The 16,169-nt window shown below is 36.7% G+C and overlaps 1 protein-coding gene across 2 annotated transcripts in view; it reads left to right on the forward strand.

Annotated features, from left to right (window-relative positions):
- Window positions 1–16,169, forward strand: part of COL4A3 (collagen type IV alpha 3 chain) — an 87,475-nt gene that overhangs the window by 32,545 nt on the left and 38,761 nt on the right. For both annotated transcript variants that reach the window (XM_027787214.2, XM_055817156.1), the window contains 15 exons: window positions 905–961; window positions 3,551–3,640; window positions 5,224–5,268; window positions 5,719–5,763; window positions 6,059–6,121; window positions 6,865–6,918; window positions 7,763–7,789; window positions 8,392–8,469; window positions 9,503–9,565; window positions 10,057–10,092; window positions 10,210–10,251; window positions 11,703–11,780; window positions 13,225–13,287; window positions 13,534–13,590; window positions 15,893–15,937. In XM_027787214.2, coding sequence (XP_027643015.1) covers window positions 905–961; window positions 3,551–3,640; window positions 5,224–5,268; window positions 5,719–5,763; window positions 6,059–6,121; window positions 6,865–6,918; window positions 7,763–7,789; window positions 8,392–8,469; window positions 9,503–9,565; window positions 10,057–10,092; window positions 10,210–10,251; window positions 11,703–11,780; window positions 13,225–13,287; window positions 13,534–13,590; window positions 15,893–15,937 — 843 coding nt within the window. The remainder of the gene's footprint in view (window positions 1–904; window positions 962–3,550; window positions 3,641–5,223; window positions 5,269–5,718; window positions 5,764–6,058; window positions 6,122–6,864; window positions 6,919–7,762; window positions 7,790–8,391; window positions 8,470–9,502; window positions 9,566–10,056; window positions 10,093–10,209; window positions 10,252–11,702; window positions 11,781–13,224; window positions 13,288–13,533; window positions 13,591–15,892; window positions 15,938–16,169) is intronic.

Raw genomic sequence — 16,169 nt, forward strand, 5'->3', positions numbered from 1 at the left:
ACCACTGCTACCTCGTGTGGGAGCTAACTGGTTTAGTCATGCTGTCTATGCAGTTACACACTGAATATCCTTGTTTGGGTTGGTGGTTTGTTTCACTTAAGTGTGAAGTGCAAACAATAAAAACCTGAATATCTCTTCATACTGAATAAATCATTGAATTTTCCCAAGTTGTAGTTGCTCCTTAAGTAGCCATGCCATACTCCAGCAGTAGAGGTCACAGGCATAGAGAGGTTTGCATTCTACGATGCAACACTCAGCCCTCCAAGGAGGGTTTTGAACTCCAGGATGACCTGAGGACCAGACATGCTGGTAGCAGCTACAAACCAGGACTTGCAGGAGTGTGGATGTCCCTGTGTGAAGGCACCCACTATTACACAGCTTGGCTCAGGAGACCTCCAGAATTAAGAAACAGCAAAGTTGAAGCTTCTTTGTAATTGTATTAAGTACCATGTGGCAGGGTCAGGAGGTGAATGCAGCTACAGAAAGTCAGAAAATTATTGGTTAATAGATTAAAATAAAAAGAATATAACTGTAATCTAAAACAGTATCAGTACATGTGTTCATTTCTATAGTAAGTTTTTTAAAGAATTATCAAAGTTTAGTGTTGTGAGCCCAAACTCTTGAATGTTACTTCGTCCTGATACTGTAACCCTAGTGGTGTTAAGTGTGGCTTCTTGGCCTTTACCTCAACTATAAAATCAAACTAGTGTCAAAAGACAGTACAGAGGAATAATGAGCTCTTTTCCACTGTTGTGAATTGCCACTCTTCATGAACTTTCTCTTTTTAAGTTGTTTATCCATGAAATACTTACCTTTCTAAAACCACTGAGATCTCATTTCCCCTTCACTAAACAACACAATGAGAAAAAAAAATTATTGTAAAGTTTGTCTTTTTGTTTTTCAGAGCTGTGTATGCAAAGGTAAAAGTCCCTGCTTTTGCAATGGCATGAAGGGTAGTAAGGTAAGAACAGATATATTTTTCCTTTTTTAAGGTCAGCTTATACCTGAAAATCATGTTAGTTGAGTTGATAAAGTGAGTGAATGTAATGTATGGTGGCTTTCTGTCAACAGAGTCTACAGAGAATTGTTAAAGGAATACATTACCTTACTATATTATGTTAAAATAGCTCTGGGGACACTGTTTAACTAAGAAAGCTTTTTTGTTGGGTTGTTTTTTTTTTTAAAAAAAACAAACATATTAGTTGGTTTACAGCATTGCATGATATTTGAACACCAGCAGAAAAACTGTCCAAAGCGCTAGGTTCCTTTCACAAACTGCTAACAAATACCCACAGATACCATTGCCCTGGCACCAGCTCTCCTGTTACAAATTTCATAATGCCATCAAGAGTGTCATGTTCAGTGCTTCTCTTTTTCCATCTTTGGACCTTGCCCATCTCCCCACCGCCCCTGTTTCTAGTTCCTGAAGGAAAGCTACATGCACTGGCATCAAACAGATAAATCTGCAAACCAACACAGGGGATGAGTGTCTGGGTTCTAATCACAAACACCTTGCCAGCAGTGAGGGAACAGCATCAAAAGTAACAGAGCTCCAGCTCTGCCTGTTGCCAGTTGGCAGAGGCTGGGAGTAGCTTTTAGACAAACCTGAATTACACAAATGCCAAAAATTCTTTCATTGTAGTTGGAAAAAAACAACTGGTTCGCAAATGAAAGGGGCATTATTAAAGAAGTCATGGTTGTAATTCAGGCTAACTGTGAACACAGTGATTACGATACTAAACCTTATCAATAGATTTCAGATGTCTGTATAGACTTAGGATTGTGATCAGTCCCACTGATGGCACATTTGGCTGGTAAAGGATTACTGCTTTCCTCCTGTACTTTTATTACAAAGAAAAATTGTCATATCACACCACAGAAAACACTCCTAGTCTTGCTTTTAGGAAGCTTCATTTCAGTGTTGGAGAAAAGTTCTCTCAAAGTAAATATGTTCATTATTAAAACATATTTTCATAAGTGGGAAAGGGGAATACTCACTCTTCAGTAAAACCTCAGTGGTTATTTTTCATGTTCTTAGTTGGTCTAACCTCACTTTGCCCTAACAAGTAAAATTGAGACCAGGTGAAAAATGAGAAAAAAATAAGCTGTCCACTAGAAGAGAAATATCAATAATAATGAAGACCCACAGCTTGTTTCCATCGGTTCCGTATTAAAGCAACTGAGCAATTAGTAGGTAGGAGTTAATCGTTGTTTACACAGATGTTTTTCAGGCAGCTTTTTAAAGTCGGGACAGTTACATTAATCAATATATTTTGATAAGTGTTCAATGTGAGGAAATTCCTCAACCTGAGAATCATCTGCTCTTGTTGATCTGTCAAGAAGAAAATGTGGATAAAATTGCCTGTGCTGGAAGTGAAGCTACCAGGAGAGCTCAGTGCTGCTCTGCATCTGGAGAGCACCCCGGGGCTTCCCTGGAGCGGGGGTAGCAAGCTCAGTGTAGGCGGACCGGGACGGCTTTCGTCTTCCTGTCAGCCGGTACCACGCCCCCTCCAGTGGCACGTCCTGGTATAGCACCATCCTTTTTTGCTTTTCTTGGGACGCTGGTGGATGAAATAAACGATTTGTTTTAAAAAGCTGTGCCGGTTTATGATACAGATCTCACAGACGCTTCCTAAAAAATGCAATTCTTATTTTGATTTGTGTTAAAATATTCTTGGATCGTATTTATATATTTTAAATAATATTTTTTTTAATTCAGACAGATCTTCACTGATGTAAAATTGAGCACGCTAAATTGCTGCTATCTAAAGAGTTGAAACATCTTTTCCGTGAGTTTCTAGGCTTGAAGCACTTTATTTTAACCCAGATAAGACTTGCATCTTCATTATATTTAACTGAAAAACTGAAAATGCCCCTTCCACTGTAACTTAGCCTCATGTATTCTATTTCTATAGCTTTAATCCTCTGTGTTTCCTTTACATGTTTTGGTTATTTAAACTTGATTTTAAAAAAAAACAATAAAAAATAATTGAGTGTCTTAATCTCTTAAGACTCAGAACAACTGTTTTATTCTAGCTGTATGTTTTTCTTGCATTTGATACCCACTGTTTCTTTCCATGGCTTTCATGAAGAGACGTATTGGATTTGGAGCTGACCTTGCTGTACAGCAGCAGCCATTCATTTTGCCAACTACAAATTAGAGCTGCTATGATGGATTTGGATTTGTGTTGCTTGTAGGGACTAAACATAGTATAGGAATATTAACAAGGAATATATTATCAGCTGCTTTCTTAAACTTTTAATGCTAGCAATTAACTTCTGTACTCTGCAAAATCTGGAGTACTGTTGTCTTCTGGTATCTTCAACCATTCGTATGAGTGTGTTACTTCAGTGGTACCATGTGGCCTAGGCAGCACATAGGCAGGACCACGAAAACAGGTCAGTATGGGCAAGGATAATATATCTGCTACAGGAGCAGACACATATGTGTAAGTTAAGAGGTACTGAAAGTAATGAATGCCTTAGAAATAAGTTATCAAAAGGAGAATTCATAGATATTTTAAGAACTTCATTCTCTTAATGTTTACAGGGTGAAAAAGGCTTTCCTGGTGTTCCAGGTCCACCTGGTCACAGAGGGTTTCCTGGTCCAGAAGGACCTCCAGGACCACAGGGACCAAAGGTAGGTGTGTATGTGAGATACAGAGAGAGACACACAGAGAAACTACCATGCTTGACTGTGAAAGTGAGTCATGACTGGATAGAGAATTCTGTTTTAAAAACTAAACAAAACCAAACCTGTTTCAGGTGAGGGATGTTGTGTAGTCACCAGCTGCAGTGGTCATTTTTGACTGAATTGAAGTAGCTGATGCATGGGCTTTTGTTGTTAGTTGTCCATTGCCCAGTGCTAAAGCACGTGGACTGAACTGCCGGAGGCAGTGGACATGGGTCTAAATAGATTTTAGCAGCATAACCTCAATTTTGTCTTAGCAGTGTACTCTGACACCTATTGATGGAAAGAGAGGAAACGAGCTACTACTGAGACAAATATGAAAAACAGATTTAAGAAAATTTGAAGGGAAAGATGGTTTTAAAGATAAATCTTGGTCTGTTTAGGAAATACCTAGTTGCCTGCAGTATGGAGAGGGTGGCTTCCATGATTTGGGCTTGCTTTCTTTCCTATAGGCCTAAACTGAGGCTGAATATGAATTTTCAATGCCTCCTGCATAAGCAGAAAAAACAAATAAACTGCTCATTAAAAAAAAAATTCTATTTGTCTTCAGGAACAGTACTCTTGCTGTCATTGTTAAATAATTATGATGACTCTGATGAATAAATTACTTGTGTGTAAATATAGTGTGAACTCAGCCACAGTATAAATCAGGAGAGTAGGGCCACAATCACATTGTGTCTATGACCTGCACTAATGTGGCTCCAGCACTTATCCATACCAGGATTTTAGGAGCTATGCAGTTTGGTACATCCCCCATTTCCTTTCTGGAAATGATAAAAACTTCTTGTTATCAGTAAAGCTCTAAGCACCTTGAAAGAATTCTAGCAGGTTCTGTCTAGACTGTGCTGTGGCATGCTTTGCTGTCTCCTTTCAGCCTTGCTCTCCCATCCTGCTTAGCCCCCTTTCAGCCTGCTCCTGGCTTTCCTTTCTATGCACAACAGTGCAGGTGAGAGGGGCTGGTATATGCATATACCTGATCATTACATGGACATCACCCATATCTGGGAGCCTTCCAGCTATTTCCTCATAGGGAAGCATTTCCAGGACTCACAGTTTGAACAGAGCCATAGCAACTCCTTTCTCAACATACCATGACTGTTATTTTTTTGACCTATGATGAGACATATATATATATCCCTTCACTCTGAGGGTGGTGAGGCACTGGAACAGGTTCCCCATCCCTGGAGGTGTTCAAGGCCAGGCTGGATGGGGCTTTGAGCAACCTGGTCTAGTGGAAAGTGTCCCTGCCCATAGCAGGGGGGCTGGAACTAGATCTTCAAGGTCTTTTCCAACCCAAACCATTCTGTGATTCTATGATATATTCCCCGTAAACACTGGAAGGGAGGGCAAGACACCGTGATTTATGCAAGTTGTATTAAATGCTTGTTTGCTTTAGTGTCTGTAATAGGCAAATCATTTATTTAAATAGTTTCATGTGCACATTGGCATTAAAAATATTGCACATACCGTTGACAGATATGTTCTTTTTCTCAGTTATATTGAACTACGTTATTTTTCCATTTGTGTTCTAGGGTTCTCCAGGTGTTACAGGCTTAGCTGGACCCAAAGGTATACGAGTAAGTATTTATATTTTAAACAAACTTGTATGTATTAGATGTCATGTTAAATGCCATCTTGGTTCAGTAATTTGTGAAAATTAAAACTAAATTATTATATATTATTTTAAAGTATTCTTAAAATTTATGACACAGAGTATACACATTATCTATTTTTTTAACTTTTACCTTTCTTGCTACACTTTATGTACAAGGTTCATGCTATATTGGGGTGTGCTATGGAAAAAGTCAGGCTGGAATTCCATAAAGAGATGTTTTGGATTTTTTTCTGTGGGCAAAACCAGTCTTTGTGAACAGTACATAAGCCACTATTATACTTGGTCATAGTCAGAAGTGTTAAGAACACACTGGTCTTTTGATAGAATCATAGTTGCATTCATAAGAAATGAAAAACTGCATCATGAGCTTTTGCTTAATAATTGCATTATTCTTCTATTTTTATATCATTAGGGAGCCCCAGGAATACCTGGATTTTCAGGTCCCCCAGGCCTTCCAGTAAGTAAAAATGAAACTGATTTAACCGTTTCTGTCTTACTACAGTCTTCAGCACATAATTATCCTCAGCCCAGTGTGCTCACTCTAGTCTCAACATGAGCATTCTCTCTGTCAATTAGCCTAAAGATAAAAATCTTAGCATCAGCAATTCTCAGTCATTGTAATGATTTAAGAACACATTGTAATCTGTCAGGTCTTGTGAAACACTGCTCTAGCATAAACTCTTCCAGTGTTGCTGTAGGGCAATATGAATGTGTAAAAACAAACTTGTGTCAATTTCGCACTTCTGTTTTAGGGTGAACCGGGAACTGTCGGTCCTCCTGGGCGCTCGGGTGCTCCAGGATGTAATGGCACAAAGGTACAAACCATGCTGAATATCACAGAGATCGTGTTTTGCTATGCTTGGGAACAGGCAAAAAAACAATTTTCCCCCCAGTGTACATCAACGCTGATTTATTTTGGTTTGTGATTTTATCAATTAGGAAAACTTTGAATCATGAGGCTAGAGGAAGGAAAAGTGCTGTCTTTCTGTGTAAGATATATAATTAAATAATACATGTTGATGGCCTTTGCTAAAAAGTTAATAATAAAGTTTGATATTTTGACAAATAAAAGTTTTTTTCTTCAAATCCAAGTGACCTAATCAGTTTTGTCCAACTTGTCCTTCTGTTGAAATGGGTTATAGAAAAGATAGCTAGTTAATTTTATTTCACCACTGTCTAGCTTGCAGTTGACAATTCATAAATCCTGAAAGCAATTAAAAGGTTTAACGTTAAGTTACCGTTCACTAGGTATTCTATGCTCTATGAGAAATGCTTCCAGCATTCTGAAAGAGGGAGTCAGAAGGGTGCCTACTACAAGAAATCATGCATTTCTAGTGAAACAGTGAACTGACCTGACATAGCTAATAAAGCTTGGTATTTCGGATAGAAGTCAAGACCCCATACAGTGAGGCTGTGCCCCTTCTAGCAAATATGGTGGTAATAAAACTCACAATTTTAGTATGATAACATTAACATTTTCTTTTTTAATCACTTTTGCTAAAATCAGACCAAATGATAAAGAATAATATGCATTAACAGTCACTCTTACCAATTTCAGGGCGATCGAGGTTTTCCAGGTCCTCCAGGTAGAAGAGGTGCTCCAGGCATTCCAGTAGGTGTCTGAAATTTATGATTGCATGCATTTCTGCCACATAAAGGCATTCACTGAAGGAGTGTAAAGCATCACATTAGCAGACATTGACAACGTTTGAAATATATAGGTAGCCCCACTTATATTAATATGAAAACTGTGTGGTAAAGAAAGTTAAAGGTAATGCGTTTATCAGCTGCATGTTGGGCCTTAACTTCTTAGTTAATGAGTGCATGTAAATTCATTGACTGGTGTTAGCTCTTTAGTGTCTCAAGGCACACTTGGGAAAACTTACCACTTGCATCTTTAAAGGTGTCCAATGTATATTTAATATATTACAGTTTCAGTTTGTGCTTAATATGTTTGAGGATATGGCCTAATTAAGTCAATAAGAACCGGGAATTAAACCCAAAACTTCTCATTCTAGTTGCATTGCTTTAACTCTAGCATTTGTTTTTTCTCTGTAGAAACGTGTTTTTAAAGAAACTTCTAAACAAACGGAAAAGGAAAGCTGTCTCTCAAGTTCCAGTGGCTTCAAATTGAATAACTTTTAACCATGATCTTTAACAGCTCTTCTGATTTTTTTTTTTTTTTTTTTTACTGATTTGTTTCTTAAGGTCAGGCTTCAAAACTGTTCTGCCTTCAGTTATAGAGTTGTAACTGTGAGACTGGAGTATTCCATAACAACATGTTCGTTCTTCTTAAATTGAAGTCTGGCACAGTAAACATGTATCTGGCTATACACTGTGTCTGTGAAAAGAAATCACTTCAAGATTGCCAACCTTAAAGTACATTTAGAATGTGCCCTTTCACCACTATCTCTTTTACTTTTCTCTTTTAATAATATGATTGTTCTTCTCCCTAGGGTATTGATGGCATCAAAGGAGAGAAGGTCAGTTATTTACACCGTACTATGTGAAATATTTATGGACAATCAGCAATGTGTGTGCATGTTCGCTGCTGGAAAAAGAGTTCTTAACATCTCTGTGTATAGGAAACAGTTTACTTCCCAGAAGAAGCAACCACAAACTTTGGTGCTACATCTGTACTAGTTGCACTCACTCCAGGTTACAAAACAGTATTTAGGTTTTTTTCCCCCTTTAACTACTGTTATTGCATGTAATGTATTTCACACTTTCAAGCACACAAGGAACTAAGCCCCTCCCCCATACAGCTTATGAATTGATATGGAAATCTGCAAATGCACTAGAGAGTATTTTAAAGGGATAAAGAGTACCAGAAATATATTGACAGTCAGGACTGTGGGTGAGTAATGTAGGTATGTCTGAAATAAAGACTGCTCCAGACAGAGAACTGAAATGCTTGAAAAAGATATATTCTGTTTAATGAAATCTTTTTTAGAGGTAAAACTATCCATAGTGGAAAGTTGCCATCATTATGCAATTCTGATGTTGCTTAATTCCCTACAAACTGTATGAGAAGATTTGTTCCACCACAGAGTTCTACACCATAACTTTTTATCCAATTATCCAGGGGTTCCCTGCAGATGGATATAACCAAGGATATGGTGCAAAAGGTGATCCTGGATTGCCAGGAGTGCCTGGACTTCAGGTAATTCAGAATTAATTCAGACTGTGATGCACACACACACAAACAATCTATATATATATAAACCACATTATATATAGTATGTGTTACATATTAAAATTATATTATATAAAATGTCAGTGGTTTATATTTTTGTATAGATATAAAATTTTTAAATGATCTGAAAATTTTCTAAATGAGAAAAAAATTCTGTGTCTTAAATTATTAATTCTACAATCTGATTAATACAATATATTTAAAGTATTTCTTCTCACTTTACAAAACAGAGTACACCAAGACAATAGTAATTCATTTTGCCATCAGAACTGATAGTTTCCATTCTTTGTTAGTGAAGTGAGGTAGGGAAGTCAGGTTGCAGACAACCAACAAAACTTTAGACATGGAGAAAAACTGGTAACACATTTGGAGGGTTTCCCCTACATACAGAATAGAACAGAATAGTTCAGTGGGAAGGAACCTACAATGACCACCTAGTCCAACTGCAAAAATTCCCCATGAAGTAAGACTGAACAGATTAGAACAGCTCAACTTCTGTAGTAGTAACAAAGGACATTATGATCCATATTTTTAAAATGGAGATTGATAGGAGAAGGCAGAGCAGACATTTCTTTTGACTGTTACAATAAATGGAGGACATTGAATTAAAAGGAAAATAATAATTTTTAATTTTTCATTTTTTTGAAAATAAAGCTTTAAAGTATAGAACTTATTGCATAGAATATTCAAAAGATTAGAGGCTTATTAGGGCTAGCAGTGGGACTGTATGGACTATGAGAACGTCCACAGTTAAACAGGACATACATCCTCACTTGAGTAGTTTAGTTTTAGAACAGATATGTTTTCTCATGTTTCAAAACATACGCCAACCAATGAAGCAGTGAGGAGGGATTATACTTCTGTGTTATCCTGAGACATGAAAAGGAAATCCAGAGGCAGTGCTGCTCCTCTGTTTGTTATTCAGTCCATTGAATTTAGCATTGTGGTTTGCTCACAATCTTGCCAGGGTATTTACTCCTGTTTCTCTTTTAATATGCAGGGTGTCCAGGGTGCTCAAGGGTACCCTGGAGAACTTGGACCACAGGGCCCTCCAGGAGCTTCAGTGAGTATGAACTTCTGTCTCACTTGGTACTTCAACCTTTGATTTTTTGCTAGAAACCTATGGAATTGCACAAGTACAAGTATCTGACCCTCCCAGACTTGTTTGAGGTCAAGAGACATGTGTATGCAACATCCATATCCTTCTGCACACATCTGATATTTTTTTTCAGTTTCTTTTAATTACTTTTATGCACTTTCATGTTTTCAGAAGCATCCTTGTCCATGTAGGCATGTTTTAATTTTCAAATAATTACCCATAAATTCACTTTAAATACTAATGTGTATAACTGTGAGAGATGTATATGTTTGCAACTAGATTATATAGGCATTCTGTCACCCACTCACAACAACTTATGGTTGTAAAGGTGGAAAAAAGAATAAAAACAGTGGTATCACTCATGTGAAAACTGGGTACTTCAAAACGCCTATATTGGTGCTGAAGAGTGTAATTTTTTGTGTTAAGGATTTTTTTTTTATTTTTCCTTTTTTTAGGGCATGCCAGGGGTAGCAGGACCTCCTGGACCTAAGGTAGTCTCAGATTGGTAATAAAAATGAAAACTTCCTATTATGTGTAACATCAATTAACTCAATTTATAGGTGTTTTTAAAACTAAAATAACATTTAGGGGTTTGGGTTTTTTTACAGGGTCTTATGGGACTGAAAGTGATAGGAACCAAAGGAAGAAAGGTAATTGTATAAAATGCTTAACATTTTTTTTCTGGTTTGTTTCTGTTTTCTGGGGGGTTTTGTTATACTATGGGGAAATGTTTGGGTAAGTAAGTACTGTGAAATAAAAATTTTCAGTGTATCTGTGGAAGTGTTCTATTGGAAAATGAAAACATGGCAATTAATATTGAAGGACAAACTGTTTTCACATAAAAGCTAATGATATAAACTTCCTGATGAAAGGGTAGAAACCTAAAAGGAGCCAGTAGTTAATATTTACTAACACATAGCATAAAAATTAACTTATATATAATTTGCACGGTGTATCTAAATGCTTATCTAAGCTTGTAAACATTGGTAAATATAGAGCATCTGTAGACTCACAACTTCTTATGGCCAACATCTTTTCAGTGTCAGGCTTTATGATGCTAGAAAACCTCCCAGATTTTGAATAGAAATTGGATGACTTGTCATCCATATTCCCTGTATAATTGACATTAAGCTAGAAATGACTACGAATGAATATATTGTCTCTCAGGACCTCAGCCTGCAGTTGGAGGACTAGTGTAGTCCATCTGAATGTCCTTACAGGATGCTTTCAGGAACTTGAGGCATCTCATAATTATGCTAACTGACCTGCAAAAATTCAGCTGTGAACTGAAGCAGCCCTATCTGACAGTGGGGTTGGTTTTAACTTTGTAATTACTACTGGGAATGTTCTAGGATTTTCCTGGAAAAACTTCTGTAAATAGAACTGATTATTCATTAGCACTAGCTCAGGTGACCATGGAGCATCTTTCTTCCTTGTGAGTGTGATGCATTCTTTGCTGTTATGCTGCAAGTGCATGTAAAGGCATTCAACAAAGGCTTAATTAAAATCACTGGAAATTATGGATGTTGTTTTATTGAGGTCCACAGGAAAGATCACATTTAGGACTTCCCCTGTTCTAAAAGATCCCTAGTGAAAAAGTGTACTGCAATATTAAGGTTTTTGTTTAAGGAAATATGAAAGCTAATCTTATCTGTCAGCACTATATTGAAGTCATCTCCCTGTAACACACAGACTGCATTTTTGAGGATGTCACCAAAAACTGTTCATGTATTTTATTGATTCGCTTAGTCAAATTGAGACAAAAATTATAATCAAGGAGATACAACCCTTTTCACTCTACATGAAATAAAAGTATAACCTTTTTAAATAAGCAAATTGTAAGCTAATTTAAAATAAAAGTTAAAAATTTAAGCTAAAATTTGCATATGCATTTTTATATTTCTCAGCTAGAAGTTTGTCACAGTAGTCTGAAGTCTTCCATATGACTTTTTTATTGGAAGACAAATAGCAAGCAAAGTGTTACTCTATCAACAGCTAAGTGTAATGGCAGAAAAATTTTCACAATCTCAAAAGTATAGCAATAGTAGTTTGAAACACACTGCTGCTTGCATTTGCTCTATTTTTCTTTTTTTCTTTCAAGGGTGACACTGGATTAACGGGACCCCCTGGACCACCAGGAACAGTTATTGTGACATTAAGTGGACCAGACAACATGACGGTAGTAAAATCATTAAACATCACGTTCAGATAATCTGTTTTACTAGGTTTTACTTTGAGAGGGCATTTTAATTTTCATTGTTCCAGTAACATTTCCTTTTACCCATCCTAAGAGTTTTTTGGACTTGTTTAGTTAGATACTAAGCTCTTCCTAGAGTGTGTCTGTAGAGCCAGCTCAGCTGAAGCCTGTGTATTCACGTGAACATCTGCATAATACCAGTGGAATGCTAAGTGCTTATTAGTAACCCACCTGCTGTGGATCTCTAAGTACATGAAGAGTAAATCACTTTTAGCTTCACCAAATCAACATGGATTTTTCTGAATGGCTATCAAAGCCACAGCTGTGTTGACCTCTGGGCCTTGTCACTGAAAATATCAGGACTCTGAGCTACCAGAGTTTCACAAAAGCTTACAACATGTACATTTCATAGTTTATTTTCTCATTGTGTTTACTGGAACATGGAAAAGTGTTGGAAAAACAATGAGTATTGGAGAAATACTCTGATCTAGCTTTCATTTTAAATATTGTTTTGTGAATTAAAATTCTTGCATTTTCTTCTCATATAGAACTTAAACAGGTACACATTTTTAAGCCTTCACATACTAACAGAACAAGTCTTCAGCTTATTCTTGACTCTGTTTTCCTTTATTAATTTGCATCTTAATACATGGAGTTATCAAAACTCCTTCTCCATTATATTAAAATAAAAAGTGAATTTTGCATCAAGACTGTATGAGGAAAGGCTGAACTTTGCTTCTGCAATCTGTCTCTTCTTTTAGGCACAGCAGCTCTTCCCTGTTTAAATCAGATATGGACCATCTGGAGCACTTCCCAGTCACAGCTGTGGCAATTTATTCAGGGGGAATGGCAATTTTCCAGAGACGTTGTGCGTTAAGGTTTAAAAACCCCTCAAAACTTACATAAGTAGTTTGGGGCATGAGTCTAATTGCTTAATAATTAGGCAGCCCATAAACTTTGCCTTTACAATGACCTGAGGATGTGGCCTAATACATAATAGTACTACACAGCAGGCTAATCCAATCTTGAGCCCACAGAGGCAAATATTGTGTGGGTAGATACTGCATTTACATATTGGAGGTAGCTGTAGCTCCAGTGAAGCAATTAAGGTTTATTTGGTTTTTGCTTGCAATTTGTTGCCATGTCTGGGGTATTTACTGAAATTCCTTTGCCTGCAATCACAGGTAGGCTGTTTTGAGCTCGCTATATTCCGAAATATGTGCAGAGCCAGTTTCTTTTCAAACATCATAGACCTAGGCAGGAGCACCAATATGAAGTTCTGTTTCTTAGTCATTTAAGTAGAACTGTCTCTGCTTAAAGAAGCTTGCTGGTGACATAAGGATTTCTTGTTTGTAAAACATGAATGTTATGGTAAGCACAAAAAAACCCAAGAAGCCATACTGAATTTTTATTTTCTGTGTAATAGGATTTGAAAGGAGAGAAAGGAGAAAAAGGATCAAGAGGACTTCCAGGGCCAATGGGGTTTACAGTAAGTGACCAGGAATAAATCCCTTAAATCCAGATGTTCAGGCAGCATCACCTAGTAAATGCTACTCCTAAGAGTCCAGTATTTACAGTACTTATTCCAACCTTTAATGAATAGAATACCTATTAAGAGTATTCTAGCTGTACTTTGTTTTTACACTTTATTAAACAAAAAAATTATAAAAGGTATATTTAATTTACAAAATGTGCCTCTCAAAATATGTGTATCTTGAGTGTGGTTTTGTTACAGGGGCCGGTTGGTGATTCTGAAAGTGAAAAGGGTGATCGAGGAGAACCTGGAGCCCAGGTATGTGCAAACAATTGAATACGCATCTGTTAGTATTTTCTGTACAGCAGTTTTGCACTAGTGTTGCTCTCCAGTTATTCTTTCAATGCCAGTCAGAGCAAATTTTCTTCGATTCAAAAGCTCTTTCATCCAGTAAACTAGACTAGAGAGCTGAAAACTTGACAATTCTTAGAAGTTCACATACCATGAGTACATGAAGTAAAGGTCAGTTGTTGGTGGATGCACCTCTGTTTGTTTTGCTGTAAAGGTTCTACTGTTGAAACTTCGTTTAAAAAAAAAAAAAAAGTGTTCTTCTGAACATGTACTGGCTTTATAGTGCCAGTGTATATGTAGAAGAGAATTATAAACGTTGGGTTTAGTTAAGGCAGCAGACATAAGTTATTACGCTCAACCAGCAGGTGTGTGGAGACATGAAAAAAGTTGTCATAAGAGAGTTATTCTGTTAACAGGATAATATGAGGAAAAAATCATGTTTATTTTAAAAAGCATACACATTAGAATTTACTTGAGAATATCTACATTTTGAAGAGAGTTATATCGTAAGTTACCATTTTGCATTCAAATGGCTTTCAAACTTTCAGATAAAAGCTAAACAATGAAAGATGTGGGTTCTTAGTAACTAAAAATGTATGAATTCATAACTTTACCAATATGTAGTCAGGGGAGAACTGTAAAATATCCAAATAAATCAAAATCTTGCATGACATTTTCTGAATAAAACGTCTTGATTCCAAATACATTTTGAAAGCAATATTAAGAAAAACAATTTTCAAACTAAGTGTTTCAGTCCAAACATATATATTTTGAAACTTTCCCCATTATTCTTGTGGCTGCAATGAGTTCTCTTCCATAATGAAAGGCAGAAAGACAAGACCAATACTACCTGTAGATTGTTCTTCCTTCAGTTGTATGGTGCTATAATGATTATGGTACTCTAGAGCAACTTGATTGTTATTATTCATATACATTATAAAAATTTTGAGTTACTGGTGTAAAGTACTAAAAGTTCTTGCTATCCCATGTGTGTTATTCTTCCTCCATCTTCTGTGTTTCTTCCATATTATCCCTTCTGTTTGCAAAAGCCCTGTCCTGTCATGCAGTATTTTCTAGAACTCTTCTTAACTGATTCCTCCCTTCCTTCTTTGTGGAGAAAGTCAGGCATCCTTGCTTTTCTGCCTATTGACCTTGAAGAATGCTAAGGAAATAAAAATTTGTTAAGACACTGACTGACTGGTTAGTCTAAAATGAAAACAAAATGTTTCCTTTTGCTATTGAAATTACATCAGTGAGCACAAAATATCAAATGGCTGTGTATTTTATGTTCTTGAAAAAAATACTATTTTGTGCGATTTTTGAACCTTTGGTGACATCATTCCAGCTCCCCTTCTTCTCTTCCAGAGTATCACCTGTGGTTTAGTTCTGCCATCTTTTGAGTATTGCTGTTTTTTCTGGTGTTTACATCCCGATTCATGGTCTGGCCATCTTTTTCAAATTTTTTTTATGTTTCAGTGATTTATTCTGTGCAAAAACGATTTCTAAAAGGTTCTTTCTTCCCTGTTGTTCTGAGCTCAGAATCTTCCACCTCCCTTTTATCTTTTCTTTTCTTTCTGTTTTTCTGCCCATTTGCCCCCCCTTCTTTCCCTTCCATTTGTTGTCTTTTTTGTTGTTATTGTTATGAATTGCTTAACATGTGTTGTTGCCACACCTAGATACCAGGACTTCAGCAGACAGCTGCCTAATTCACTGTGTACCATAGGAGACAGCAGATAACTCTGGCTTGCTGCCTTCTTTTTTCACTTTTCTGTCTACTGTCCTATTTCAAATACCTTTTGAAGTGCATTCTTTTTCATTAAATAATTTCTCTTCAAGTCATCTCTTAACCCCATTTCCTGTAAGAGAAAAGTTTCCCTTCAGTATCTTTTCATGCTCACCATTAGAAATGATACTAGCTGCTGTATTGGTGGGGTTTTTTTATTTGTTATGCTTCTGCAAGGACCTGATTTTGCACCAAGATTTCTGCACTTGCCTGGCACTTTGTGCTAGTGAAGTGTCTGCTTCAACTAATCTTCCATGGGAGGAGAAATATTCAGGGAATATCTTAATCCCCGTTTTGTAGAGTTTTATGAACGTTGGTTATAATTAGAAATATTGAACATTTAAAAAATAACCTTAATGGCTTTTCAAAATTTATAAAGACGTAAAATACAGTTATATACACAGCATGTAGTTGTTGCTTTTTGAATGCAATGACCCCTCTTTTGATTTTAATTTTTTTATTTTATTTTTTGTTTTACCTTTGTAGGGTAAACCTGGAAAAGACGGTGCCCCAGGTCCACCTGGCTTACCGGTAATGAAGGAAGCCTTCTAAACACTTTCTAAGTAACAGTGGTCTGCTTAGCACAGTGATATCTTCCTGCTGCAGCTTTTTCACATTGCAGAATGTGTTTGAAAATGTTGATTTGCATACACTGTGAAACATTCCCTTTCACACGCCTGGCCTTGGGACATACCCTGTCCTCACAGATTTATGCAGGAAAGAGAAGCTCATCTCACAGATGATGTCTCTTCTGTGTAAAATA

Source organism: Falco peregrinus, chromosome 12, assembly GCF_023634155.1.
Source record: "Falco peregrinus isolate bFalPer1 chromosome 12, bFalPer1.pri, whole genome shotgun sequence".
Classification (NCBI taxonomy): Eukaryota; Metazoa; Chordata; class Aves; order Falconiformes; family Falconidae; genus Falco; species Falco peregrinus.